Genomic DNA, 15,034 nt, shown 5'->3' with positions numbered 1-15,034 from the left:
CAAACCCAGAACCTGCTTGCTAAACATCTGTTTAAGTACACCAAAAATAATGTTAGCTTTCTAAGTTTATTCACTAAAATGCTGATCATCCCTCTCCCCATCCCAAGAGTCCTGAGATGACCATTATAGTAGTCAGTCATTTTCTAACCCTCTTAGTCCTGAACAATCTATCTATCTATCTATCTATCTATCTATCTATCTATCTATCTATCTATCTATCTATCTATCTATCTATCTATCTATCTATCTATCTATCTATCTTATAGTGTCCTTTATGCCTGCCTATCTATCTTGAAAGACAAACAGTTTTTCTTAACTCATTAAATACTAATCTTAGACTTGATTCTTTCATTGATATTTCTGCCAACTGAAGACATACTGTACATGATGCTCTTGTTTTGAATGCAGTTGACACAGTCAGAGCCAATCAGAGTTCACTTTCAGTGGTTATGTGGTCTCTGTTTCAAACAAATTGAGACTTCCCCTCGAGTTGTGATGCAGATATCATAAGGAAGTCAGCAGATCTTCCTCATTCTATTGTCTGTTTCTCTTCACTCTCCTTATTTCCCTCATTTTCATTTGGTCAGCCCAACTGCCAAGTTATGCTTAGTGTTCCACATTTACATTAACATTGACTTCCTAAATTTCAAGATGAAAACTGTCCATTTTTTCAGGGATGTCAACCCTGAAGCCTTGCCATTGTGCCTTGAGTATAACATTTTCTAAACTCTTTCTCATTGTTGTCATCTTACCTGGCTCCATCTTGATCACCTTAATGGCTGCCAGATCACCGGTCTGTTTGTTCCGGGCCTGGGGAGAAAGGGAGAAAAAATTCAGTGGATGTGCCTGCGCAGGGGCACACAGCCGTTATCAGTAGGTTTATAAGAATGAGAGCAACCCAGTTTTGTATACAAAAGATCATTTGCAGCAATGTAGCTTGTGTTTTCTGGTTCAACCAAAGTTTCTAAAAAATTGTTGAGTCAAGATTTGAAGGTTTCAGAAGTGTTGCTTTTATCAACACTACTTGGTAAATACATGTCCTCAATGTGAAAAACTATTTCCTAATATGTGTGTGAAATTTACCAGGTGTACAGGTGTACGTAAATGTACCCTGTGATGGTCTTGTTGCTTCCTGCCTTACGCCCTCATGCAGCACTTATTCTACGTTTTTCTGCACCTGTAGCCAGACCTCCAGTCACTGCATAGCTGCATAGCTCCAGTTTCAAAAATTGGACCTCCATGACTTGCTCAATTAATGGTAAACAGATTGTCTTGGAGCCCCTTTGGCAAACAAGCCTCACATGAAACATTTTGATGGCCATCCTAAATTAAAGAACACCTTGACCCCCAAGCATTATGCCTACCAGATACATATAGAAGAAGACGACACTCTTCCCTACATTGTTCCACTGAGCCTAATGCCATCAGGACAAAGCTGGCACTGTAGTCAGGATGATTTCTTTGATTTTTCCTGAGCCTTTGGCAGCCTCCCCAGTGTGTCTCCACACCATGGACAGTGATGAGTGAAGCAGGTTTGTTTCAAAGTGGCATACACTTTCATGAAACTCACGATGAAATTAGTTTTAGAGTTGATTTCATAATTGTGAAACATAAAAGTGACTAAGAAGAGTTTTTTGGAGGTTTCAAATGCATTTGGGTTTGGAAAACAAGGAATACTGCTCCCTAAAGCTTCATTCAGGCGTTCGTGTTTACTTGTTTCATGTCCCACCTACAGTTATGGCCAGAGGTTTTGAGAATCACACAAGCATTGGTTTTCACAAAGTTTGCTGCTTCATTGTTTTTAGATCTTTTTGTCAGATGTTTCTATGGTATACTGAAGTATAATTGCAAGCACTTCATAAGATTCAAAGGCTTTTACTGACAATTCCATTAAGTTTATACAAAGAGTCAATATTTGCAGTGTTGGCCCTTCTTTTTCCAGACCTCTGCAATTCACCCTGGCATGCTGTCAATTGACTTCTGGGCCAAATCCTGACTGATGGCAGCACATTCTTGCATAATCAATGCCTGGAATCTGTCAGAATTGGTGGGTTTTTGTTTGACCACCCGCCTCTTGAGGATTGGCCACAAGTTCTCAATGGGATTAAGGTCTGGGAAGTTTCCTGGCCATGGACCCAAAATTTCAATGTTTTGTTCCCCAAGCCTCTTAGTTATCACTTTTGCCTTTGCTCCATCATGCTGGAAAAGGCATTGTTCGTCACCAAACTGTTCTTGGATGGTTGTCAGAGGTTTCTCTCTGAGCTTCTTGTATCATTCTCAAAACGTTTGGCCAGGACTGTAGAGTTCTTCCCCCAGCCAAGGTTCAAATTCACATTTGATGTCTTTTGTTAATTTTGAATACTTTGAGTCATGCTTTTTATAGGAATCATTCTTTACTTTTGGTTCTCTCTATCTTTTTAAGATGCCTTTGTTACATTTTCTGTGTTCTGTGGGTGTTCCCCCCGGAGGCAGGGCCACCTGCCCCCCACTTTATAAACCCAGAAGGTTTTTGATGGCTTTTCTTTAACATGTTTGGAAGTGTTGAGTTTACTTGTGCCTTTTTCTGTGCATTTTTGTAAATTACTGGATTTTCGACTGTCACGCACGAGCACTTGGGGAGCAGCTTAAGGACCCGATTTGCATCGCTATAAGTCCTGCAGGGGGACAACGGCAGCGTACTAACCTTTCCTTCTTTGTTTCTTCAGTAAGACAGAGACACCGCTGCCGTAGGACCGCCCGGATGACTCGAAAAGCTACAACTTTTCAGGGTTCCTTTCTGCCCTCTGCTTCTCCATCAATGATGTCAAACTACCACAATCCATCACGGTTTACCCAACATCCCACGTTCTAATTTCCGGTCCTCCCCTATAAACTGTCCGTCTTCCCTACCTTCAATGTCTATTGTGTTTTATGGAAAAAACGATTGACCTCAATTTCTTTATAGCATACAGGGCTACCACCCCAAAACTTTGAGTGTGTCTGTCTTGTTTTGCAGTACATTCCACACAACCTATTGCTCTGTTTTGGATTATGTCTTTGGATTCTGCTTTGGGGCTTTGTTCATTCAGATTGCCTTGTGTTTCAAGCAATTCCATGTTGCCTTTGTGCTCCACTGATGTTCAAAGTGATTCGATTACTCTGTGTGAATATTAAAAAAATTTTCTCTATTATAATAAAAAAATCCTGGGATAAGACAAGGCTTTTTAGCCTGGGATGAGATGTGACTTTTTCAGAGAGACACTTTCACGTTCCGCAAGATAAGACTTTGTGCCAAGAGATTTAACAAAGCCTGGGGCCTGAAATAAAAGACAAAGAGTAGATGACAAAGTAGAACGTCGTAAAGAATTCAAAAATGTTGGTGAGATACACATGGAGAACAGGTTAGAGATAATGAAAGTACTAAAATTCGAAAGTCTCAAAAAATGATAGTAAAGATTGCATTAGCGCAAACAAATGGAAATTATTACTCGGTGAAATAACAGAACGAAAAGTGATCAAATATATTGTTTGGATTTAAACATTAAGTCGAAGACTTTTAGATTATCTAATTCATGTTGCCATCAGGGAAAAGTAGTGTTTCTCTTCCCAATGAAGTATCTGCAAGAGTTAAAAGAGTTGCTCATTTTTGCAGCTGTGTAATACATGTAATCACCTGAACACCAGCAAAATCAATTCTGATTCTCCCTCTCATTCACATCACCATGAAGGAAACGAGTGAATTTTAAAATGTCTACATGTTGCATATTCTCAACATAAAGACACACTAAAGCACACCATCATGCACATTAGCTGTGTTGTCCCCAAAGGAAATCTCACTACACATGAAGACCACCCCCCGGAATTTGCTGTTACCAAGCAACCATTCATTCCTGCTTCTTGATTCCTGCTATTGAGGTTGATGATATGCACACTGCAAGTGCCATGGAGCTTTAAGTTTCTTTTCTGTCTCTGGTGCATCTTTAGGATTGCAATTGCCAACACTGTCATCATAATTGGTAAAGTGGGGATCGTACTACTAAAACATAACAATAAATTGTTATGTGACAGGAAATGCTCTTATGTTTTTTTTTCACTAGAGATTGTCATGCATGCGCATCCGAGGATCTCTTCATTCAAGGTATGTGATAACTCTCTGGAGCGAGAGGAGGCATTGTCGCTCATGGTTTCTTCTCCTTTTTACCATGCAGCTCCCAGTATGGGCACTTTGCCCCACAGCCCCATCCCTTCTACCCTCATAACATAAGAAGCCCAACTGCCCAGAAGGAGGTGTCTTTTACAAGCAGAGCAGAGCTCATGTGAAGGACCCTATTTTCACAGTGGCAAAGAGCCAGTAATTTCTTTTTTGAATTTGTTCCAAGGGAGCTAAACATTGAAGCAAAAAACACATTTACAGTATTTAGTATTAGACTTTCCGAGTAAACAGGATGACCCAGTTGGTGTCCCAACTTTTCCCCATTTTACAATCTGTCATTCCTACACCCGGCCATAAGACCTTTCTTTAAATACTGAATGAATGCATATAAATACATCCAGACAGAAAGTAGACATCTTTCTTCTGGTGTCAATGACACAAATTCGAACGGAAACAACACACAAAGTTGCTCTGCAAAAACAAACACAGAGTTTCACTGCAAATTCCATTTGGCGTGAATCATTTCACTCCTCACTAACCTATTGTCACATATTATTATAACATCTCCCTATAAATTTGTTTTTGACATTATTCTAAAACTGATTACTCAGATATTTCTTTGAATGTCATGTGGGACTACACCGGTCTTATCATTATAACATCCCTTTGCCAGCAGTTTTCTGTTTTAACTGCCATTACCGTCACTGTACTCTGTGTTTTCTGCCATTTTATGCAATCATACATTTAAATTCTGAATGGCAATCTTGCATGTTTCAGATCTGGCTTATCTTTTATGAATCACAGATACTGAGTTACTGTATAATACAGTCATCCCCACCCCAATGATGTTTCTTAGTTTCATTTTTTACAATAATTGCATTTATGTGCACCATTATAGAAGTACATTTAACTTATTTTACTTGTAATACTCTTATTAGGTCAAGTAAATTAGAATTATGTTTCTTTGTGTTTAAATTACCAGCTATTTAGTATTGTCCATATATTACTTAAATGCAAGATGTCTGATTTGTTCATATTTATTAATATCATTGCAAAATATGGTCCATCCCAGCAAAGAAACTAAAATTGGGCCAGTCTAAGTCCAGTGTGGGCAAACATTTTGGCCTTAAGAGGGTGGCCAATGATGACCTAATTGGAATTGGCACATTGGGGCAGCATTGGCTCACAGAAAACACTGGCCCAGTGTGCAGCCCAAATTTGGTCATGAACCTGAAGAAAGTCCTCACCTTACTAGTCCATCTATCCATTTTCTATACTTAGCTTATTCAGGGTAGAGTTGTTATGCAACTGGAGCCTATCCCAGCAAGCAATGGGGCACAGGTAGGAACAACTCCTGGACGGGGCACCAGGGTGAACACACTCACTCACACACAGCATAGGGCAAATTTAGCACCACCAGGCCATCTAACCTGCTTTATTTTGGACTGGGGGAGGAAGCCAACATGGACGAGGAGAAAGCATGCAAACTGCAAGCAGGGAGGTTTCAGGATGTGAACCCCGGTCTCCTTTACTGTGAGGCAGCAGCACTAACACTGCACCACCATTTACTGGACTTTGCCATGAAACATTTTTAATGTTAAGTTGTTTTTTATCAATTAAACTATGTGTAATTTTGAAGATTTACAACCTATCTCTCTATTATAATAAAAAGTCCTGGGATGAGACTTTTTAGCCTAGGATGAGATAAGACTTTTTCAGAGAGATACTTTCACATTCTGTGAGACAATACTTTGTGCCAAGAGATCTAACTATGCCCGGGGTTGGAAATAAAAGACAAAGAGTAGATGGCAAAGTAGAACATCGTAAAGAATTCAACAACGTTTAAAAAAGTCTCAAAAAAAGATAGTAAAGATCGCATTAGCGCAAACAAATGGAAATTATTACTCTGTGAAATAACAGAACAGCGAAAAGAGATTGAATATATTGTTTGGATTCAAACTTTAAGTCGGAGACTTGTAGATCATCTAATTTGTGTTGCCATCAGGGAAAAGTACTATTTCTTCCCAATGAAAAGGCGTTTTCTAGAAAATTAAAAGATTTGTTTTTTGGTGAAAGTGAAATCCACATACGCCAGTGGTTCTCAACCTGTGGGGCGGAAAACAAGAAAACAAGAATCAAAATTATGAAAAAAAAGTCTGTTGAAACCAAAACAAATTAACTTAAACTAGATTCGGATACAAGAACAATAAATATAGGGTTAGATAAATGTTGATATAAGTTAAGTAGGTATAATAAAATATGCATCTATATTTCAAAAAAATGTTTGGGGGGGCGCGATTAAAACTGTTATGAAAACTCGGGTCACAAATACTTAAAGGTTGAGAAACGCTGACATACGCGAGTGGCAGAGACACGAAGAGGCTGGCGTGTAGTGCAGGCCGGGGAGTTGGCAAGCGAAGCAAGCAGGGGGCGAAGCCCCCGAGCTAATTAATAAGAAAAGGGAAAAACACAAAACTAATATAGCTTTAAACTTTTTATTCATACAAAACCTAAAATTCCTTTAAATTCATAGGGGTACTGGAGCAGAAATTCCTGTCCTACACCAGAACCTACTAATATGAGCCATATACTAAACCCTCTAACTCCCTCATCTCATCAAAAGCTCCCCAGTTCTGTTATTAAGCTCTTCAGTAATTTATTAAATATGTCTATCACAGTCTTTTTCCACTGATGTTCTTTATTCCAAATTCCTAACTTGATCCAACTCAGCTTTACCAAAGAGTTTTTTTTCCCCTACACAATGGGAGGTTCCTTTCTTGGCCACCACAAAGGCAACACACCATGTGAGACTCCCAGTACCTGTTGTAGACCTGTGTGTCTATTCCTCTGATTATAAATTGTCTTAGTGCTGCTGTCTTCCTAGTGTTGGGTTTAAAAGTGACACACCAAGGTTCTACACTTCAGCCCAACTCCACAACAGTATGAGAGAGGAGATTCTCAGGTTCTCAGAATGTCTAGAAACTTCTGACTATGATGGCAATCTGCCTGGAAACCACCTTTCTCTTCATCTCTGGACTTGAGCCTCTTCACACACCAGTTTAGATGGGAACACACTACCTAACTAAAGGACATCTGGTTTGATTCCTCCAGTTCTGTACTGTAACATAGATCTTCTCACTTCCATTGATGAATTGAAATAAAAAAAAAACAGTTTAACCAAGTGGTTTTTTCACATCTCCACTCCTTCTCAAACTACCTGCACTCACCATTAGTTAATAACGTCAGCCATTACCAAGTTTAATAAAGGCCTGCTGTTATGCCTCTGTCTGCTGTGAAGTACCTCATAGTCAAGATTTCCTACAGATCTGACCAGAATGCTAAGTGAAACCCTTGATGATGGAACCTTTGTCACTGTGTTTTTGAGCCCACGTGAGAGAGTCACATACTCATGGACAACAGCACAAACCAACTCAGTGACAAAAGCTGCACTCCCATTGATGATGAAACAGTCAAGGTGACATCAACTTAAAAAAATTCCCAGTACTTTCTTGATAGTTGCTCATGAAACCATGACACTATCACTAGTAAACTGTGTATTCTGCTGGTTCTCATGCTTTAGAGGTTTGCTCAAATGCCTTACTACTAACAATTGTTGATTTATTGCTTTGTTGAAGCCTTTTATTCATTCCAGTTAGAATATTAGAACAATCTAGACAAAAACAGGCCATTCAATCCAACAAAGCTCACCAGTCCTATCTGCTAAATTCTTCCAAAATAACATCAAGTTGAGTTTTAAAAGTCTGTAAAGTCCTACTGTCTACCACATTACCTGCTCACTTATTTCATGTGTCTGTGGTTCTCTGTGTAAAGAAAAACTTCCTTATGTTTACACAAAATTTATAGTCTCAATCCACTGTACTAATTCTCATAATGTTAAACACTTCAATCATGTCTCCTCTTAATTTCCTTTTGCTTAAGCTGAAAAGGCTCAGATGTTTTAATCTTTCCTCATAATTCATCCCCTGTAGGCTCTACCTAACTTGCAATTTTATTACTGGGCAGACATACAAACTGACACAAATAGATGAACATACACAAGTTTGGTCCACAATAGAAATAAAATACTGCAGTACTTCTTTACATTCCTTGCTTTGTACCCCAATAAATGCAAGTTATTGCCAATATACTAACAACCCAATTGTGTTTCACTCACTCAAAATATGGAACCAATGTAGGAAGCATTTTAAGAAAAAGAAGTTTTTATCTGTGGCACCTCTGCACGAGAACCACCTTTTTTCCACCCTCTCACACATATACAGTTTTTAATATCTGGAAAACATTTGGGATTAAATCACTTAGAGATCTGTACATAGACAACATCTTTGCATCCTAAGAACAATTACACTCCAAATTTAACTTCCCAGCAACACATTTCTTTCATTATCTTCAAATTAGAAACTATGTTAAACAGAATCTGCCCAATTTTCCTCACCTCCCACACACCTCTATGCTGGAAAAAATATTGACTAGTCTTGAGGACTCAAGCAGCATTTCTGCAATATATAAAACCATTTACAGTCCCTCCCTTTCAAAGATTCCAGAGTACAGTGGGAAAAGGATCTCTCACTCAACATCTCAGAAAAGGAGTGGAAGGTAGCAATGCAGAGAATTCACTTCAGCTCCATATGCGCAAAGCATACAATTATTCAACTCAAAATTATACATCGAGCACATCTGTCTCACTTAAAATTGTCCAAAATGTTTCCAAGGCAAGATCCATCCTGTGAACACTGCAATTAAGCTCCAGCCTCACTGGGTCACATGTTTTGTGCCTGCACCAAATGAACATCATTCTGGACCAAAATTTTGAAATGCCTTTCAGTCAGCCTTGGTGCCCCAATCCCTCCTAACCCATTAACAGCTGTGTTTGGTGTACTCCCAGGTGGGCTTAAAGCAGAGAAGGACAAACAAACTGTGATTGCCTTTATTACACTATTGGCACGTAGACTTATCTTGCTAAACTGGACGAATCCTAACTCTCCCCTTTTAAGTCAGTGGGTGACTGATGTTATATATTATTTGAAATTGAAAAAAATCAAATTCTCACTTAGAGGATCTGTGCAGACACTTTTCAAAACCTGGCAGGATCTAATCAATAATATTTTAGAATAAGCTTTTAAAGCAATAAGGAAGCAGATTCTCTCCCCATTTCTTTTTCTTCTCCATTTATCTTTATTCACTTATTAATTCATCTATTTACTTATTTTTACTAGCTTTAAGTTTTACTTTGCTGGCCATGATCTGTTTCTCAGGGGTGGGGGTTGATTTATTTTCAATCCTATTTTTGTAAAAATTGATCTATTTGTATGTATCAATAAAATAAAAAATAAAAAATGCATCCCCTGTAGCCCTGGAATCAGCCTCTTCTCTGGATCTTTTCTAGCTCTGCTATGTCCTTTTTGTAGCCTGGAGACCAAAACCACACACAGTACTCCAGATGAGGCCTCACCAGTGTGTTGTAAAGGTTGAGCAGAACCTCATTGGACTTGTAATCCACACATCAGGGTGCTAAATAACCTAACATTTTGTTTGCCTTCTTATTGCCTTCTGAACAATGTCTGGAAGTTGATAGCATAGAGTCCACTATGACTCCTAAATCCTTCTCATAAGATGTACTTTTCAATTCTCAGTCCTCTCATTGTGCACTCAAACCTAACAATTTTACTTCCTACATGTAATACTTTACATTTACTGACATTAAATTTAATCTGCCACAAATCTGCCCAAGCCTGAAAGCTTTCCATGTCCCTCGATGATGATTCAACAGATTTTAGATTATCTGCTAATCCACCTATCTTGGTATCATCTGTATATTTACCCATCTTGTTACTTATATTCCTATTTAAATCATTTATATATATTAAAAATAGTAGCAGCCCTAGCACTGACCCCTGTGGAACACGACTCTTAACATCATCCAATTCTGATGAGGTACCTTGCACCATCACCTTCTGCTTCTTGTTTCTGAGCGAATTCCACACCCACCTAAAGAGAACACCATGAACTCTTCTTTTAATTTGAGGCCCAACCACCAATGTGGCACCTTATCAAATGATGGGGATGTGCTTAGTTGCAACAAGTAATGCAGTGAAAGATGGCGGCGCCCATGAAAACGAGTCCAGATAACAAGCCCAATAACAAAAACGAAGTCCACATATTCAAAAACCTCTTAAAAGAAAAATATACCTGGAATAAATCACAGGGAAAAATATAAAGTCTGTTCATATTCATGACATTCTTTAACACAAACCATCAAATTCTCTTTTTAGAGAAAAACTAAGATGAACTTGCAGGCTAAATATCAGACTTGTTGCATGTGCAGTTGCAGAAGAACAAATTAAAAATTTATCAAATATCAAAGCAACAAGTGACAAGTTTTTGAAATGCTTCTCAAACTTCTCACAAAATGCTTTGTAAATATGTCTTTGCAATCAATGCAAATTTAATGAAAAATTCTAACAGAAAATTTGTAAATTGAGTTTTAGACAGCTGAAAAATTAGACCTTTCACTTTCAAATTTTCACTGTGCAAAATTGTGCCAGAATTTGTTGAGAATATCTTGAATTACGAGAAGAATAGAAGAGCATTTACATTATCACAACACACTCATCCTCTAATACAGAGAAACATTTGAGAAGGATAATAAAATGTTACATAAGCTGTTCAATATAAATTAAACAATGCTGTGTGTAAACTCTAATGCGTAACTGAGACTGCAGCAGGATCTATAATAAATTTTCCATTTTTTTCACTATGTGATGGAAAAATCAAGGAAGGTACTTCTTAAACTCTACAACACATTGTACTGATAAGTGTGTCCACTTTCTTAGACTTTCTGAGACTTCACATTATAAGATTTGAGGAAACAATAAACAAGCCGAATCTTTGTGGTTTAAGCAAATGAAGAGTTGAGCGCTGAGGCGACTGAAGTACTGGAGATGTTTGGAAAAGGGATTGATGTGCTATGCTGGAGTTAATGGCCTGCTCTGGTGAAAATTACTCCTTTATTCAAAAAAACGTGCAGAACAAATGTATCATATTCCGTGTCCATTGCGATTTGATTAGTATAATTTATGTTGGCCTATCACCTGAGTTTTAAATGATTGGTTCATGATTTTGAATATTATTATAATTTACTGTTAGGTAGGCTGACATTCCAGCTATGCATTATGTTGTGGGGCATGGTGGACTTGGTCTTCTTTTTTCACTATAATGCAATTTTGTTTTCTGTAGGGTGCAATTTTGTGTTCATTCTTCATGGTTGCATCAATATTTTTTTACTACTGCATTCTCCATTGCTAGTCTGAAATATTATATCATTAGGGTCCAGCTATACAGATGGTGGGGCACATGTCTTAGCATCATTGATTTGGATCCCTCCCATGACCTACCTTGCTGTCACAACGATTTTAAGATTAAGTCTTGTAACTTCTTCCTTGCCTATGATTCTGTTTTGTATTTTAGCTTTGGCATTCAGTTCCTTGTTTTATGCTGGTTTTGACACATCAGTTTCTTCTCTATATTTTTTCCCATTCTATTCTTCTCAGGATACTCTTCATTTACTAGCATGACCTTAACGTGTAAACATTCAAACAACCTAGATGAGGACAGGCCATTCAGTCCAACAAAGCTTGCCACTCCTGTCCACTTAATTCTTCCACAATAACATCAAGTCAACTTTTGAAGGTCACTGAAGTCCAACTGTCTACCACACTACTTGGCAGCTTAGTCCATGTTTCTATGGTCCTCTGTGTAAAGAGAAATATATGAAGTACTATATGTAGAGAGTAAAAATAGTAGATCTGAATACACAATTGGGGTCTGAAATTTGATTCATAGTGGACTCATCACTATCTACATCCAGACAGTGTACAGAAGAAATCAAGGAGACTAACAGAATGTTAGGTTATTTAGCACAATGTGTGGAGTACAAGTCCAAGGAGGTCCTGCACAAGCTTTATAACGCACTGGTGGGGCCTCATCTGGAGTACTGTGTGCAGTTTTTTTTCCCATTAGCCATGCACCTCCCCTCCTATTTTTTCCCAGTAGTGATTCTGCTCTTCTCCTAATAGTCAAGCTTCAAGTAGTCTTAACTATTATGGCTGATATCAGGAGGAAATGCAAGATCTCCTTGAAAAGGACGGTTCAGAAGTACTGGTCAGGAGATGTAGGGTCAAACCAAACAACAAAATGAAATTAATTAGAAATGTTAGATTTGATTATGCAATGTAAGATTTGAAACTTGAGAGTACACCTGATGACAAGGACCTTGGAGTCAAAATGGACTCACCACTGTTGACATCCAGACAGTGTATAGAGGTGATCAGAAAGGCTAATACGATGTAAAGTTACATACAGTATCACGATGTGTGGAGTACAAGTAAACTGAGGTGATGCTCAAGTTATCTAACACACTGGTGAGGCCCCACCTGGAGTACTGTGTTCAGTTTTGGTCTCCAGGCTACAAAACAGACACAGAACACAAGTAATTCCCTTCACAGAGCTAGACAGCCACATGTGCGCATCTCAGCATTAGCAACTTTACATGGAGAATTTGCAGCCTTTTCTGGAAGTGAAACCCACAGATAAGACCATTCTGAGTGTAGTGTTGTGGCATCTTCAAGATTGATGGGTACAGCAATGGACGATTTTTCATAAAGGTGAAAACCAGGCAAGCGGTAATCATTTATTAGACAGTCTGTATGTGCAGTTAAGTTGGAGGACACAGGAAAAGCCCTAAGAAATGTGTTGTCTACTCAGAGCCAAGACAAAACTGGGACTGCCATCACAAATCCAACACCATTTTAATAACTCTTATTGTATACTATAAAGGGAGGGAGAGAATGTGTAATCCCTTTAGTATTAACTGTATATCTCAGTGAATGTAATGAAAAAGATGATCTGAGCTTTATCTGCTCTCTATCCATTTGTATATTATTTATTAGTAAACCTTCAAATGCAGTTAAAATCTCAATAGCATTCTCAGCATTTCTGGAGCTTAGTAGAGCCAGATAACAATAGGAATCTTCACCAAGCAGCTCTGAAAATGTCTGCTTTGTTTGGGTCTACATACCTCTGTGAGTCTGCCTTTTCTGACATGAATGTCATGAAATCAAAGTTCAGAACAAGACTGACAGACGAACATTTAAATGACAACATAAGAGTGAACCTAGTGGCTACACTCCACCATACACCTCTTTTGTTGACTCCATGCAGTGCCAGTCATCTAACTGACTAAAAAACACACCTGACATGTGAATACTATTGTGAAGTGAACCAGTGTCATGTAACAAAATGACAAATGAATAAGTAATATCTGTGTATTTGTAATTGCATTGTTTTGTTTTGACAGCATTCCTGTTTTAATTCAATAGTGTGAGATACATTAGAAAATACATACAGACATACAAAATGCACTTGCAGGTGAACAAAATATTTTTTGTGCTGTTTTAATGCAAAATGTGAGTTGTCGACACCAACATTTTGTAAATGTTTAGACAAAACGAGCTTATTCAGTTTGTTTGGGTTGAAATAAGCTATGAGAATAAATGTTAGAAAACAAGAGTAGCTCTCAGCCATTTTCATTTTGTAAAAGTAGCTCTCAGGAGACAAAAGGTTGGAGGCCCCTGGGTTCGGTTGACTAAAGTCTATTCCAGCAGATATGGGGCACAAGCCAGAATAATCTTCAGACAGAGCAAACACACACTCAAACACACTTACACACACTCACACACTTTCGCAAACACAAAGGCCAATTTACCAATGCCAGTTCACCTAATCTGCATATCTTTGAACTGTGGAGAACCAGAGCAACTATAAGAAACCCATGTGGACACAGGGAGAACATGCAAGCTCCAGGCATGGAGGACCCGGGGCACAGACCCCAGTCTCCTTGTTGTGAGCCAGCAGTGCTACCACTGCAGCATCATGCTACCTCTCCTCCACCATTAGTCCTAATAATAAACAAGTTAGAATATTTACATCCTGGCATAACATTCAGGTGCATTCGGTGACTAAGATAACCGATATGAACATTGGAGCATCTCAAATTTTTTTAGATACTTCACTCAAGCAGTGGTGGTCGAAGCCACTAGATGGGGAGAAATGGCACCCCTTGGTAGTCAGTATTAGACTTTGATAATTTGGGGGGTCCCCTTGGTGTTTGGAGCATAACTTTCAGAATTGGTGTCCAATTCACTATTACAAAATTTATAAACTCTAGAAAATTCATAAATTGCTAAATTCACCATTACAAAATTTATAGTGCAGACCACCCTGGGATACTGCCAATGCCACCTATATGTAAATCCACCAGTGCATCCGGGAGTCAGTTCTCATATTCAAGTTTATACAATATTTTTGTAACAATGAGGCATGTTGAAAATTAACAGTGATAATAGAATACAATTACATTTGTTAGTAGACTACATTAAACATGAGGTTTTCAACAGCACTTTACAATGTCATGTAGTTAAAAACAAAATGACAAAATAGACTTGTGGTGGCCCAATTGCTTTGATACACAGAAGATTCTAATTCAAGTGACGTAAAAATGTCATCATTTGGTATGTGTTAGTGCTGGAGGGTCTGTGACTAACTATTGTTCAATTTTCTGAAACATAACATTTTTAAAAGTTTAACCAACAGAGAAGCAAGCAATAGTTTCCAAAAGAAAAAACATGTACAGTAATACAAAATGACCAATCCACCAAAATAAAAGAATACGTGTCTGTGTGTCTGTCCTGTTGCTATGAATCTATCATTCCAACAGATGGCACATCACAAACATTAACACTAGGTTTACAAGTCCCATACCAAATGGCATATAACAGAAACATATCTTTTGCATTTGTCAATCCAATAGTTGGCGCATCACAAACC

At 38.2% G+C, this 15,034-nt stretch overlaps 1 protein-coding gene across 1 annotated transcript in view; it reads right to left on the bottom strand.

The window, feature by feature from the left end:
• The window catches only part of LOC120540307 (mitogen-activated protein kinase kinase kinase kinase 5-like), a 123,277-nt gene that overhangs the window by 46,953 nt on the left and 61,290 nt on the right, over positions 1–15,034 (bottom strand). Inside the window, exon 2 of the mRNA XM_039770951.1 lies at positions 753–810. Coding sequence (XP_039626885.1) covers positions 753–810 — 58 coding nt within the window. The remainder of the gene's footprint in view (positions 1–752; positions 811–15,034) is intronic.

Source organism: Polypterus senegalus, chromosome 12 (genome assembly GCF_016835505.1).
Source record: "Polypterus senegalus isolate Bchr_013 chromosome 12, ASM1683550v1, whole genome shotgun sequence".
NCBI classification, from domain to species: Eukaryota; Metazoa; Chordata; class Cladistia; order Polypteriformes; family Polypteridae; genus Polypterus; species Polypterus senegalus.
The sequence above is the reverse complement of the archived record's forward strand: the minus strand, read 5'-3'. Positions and strand labels throughout refer to the sequence as shown.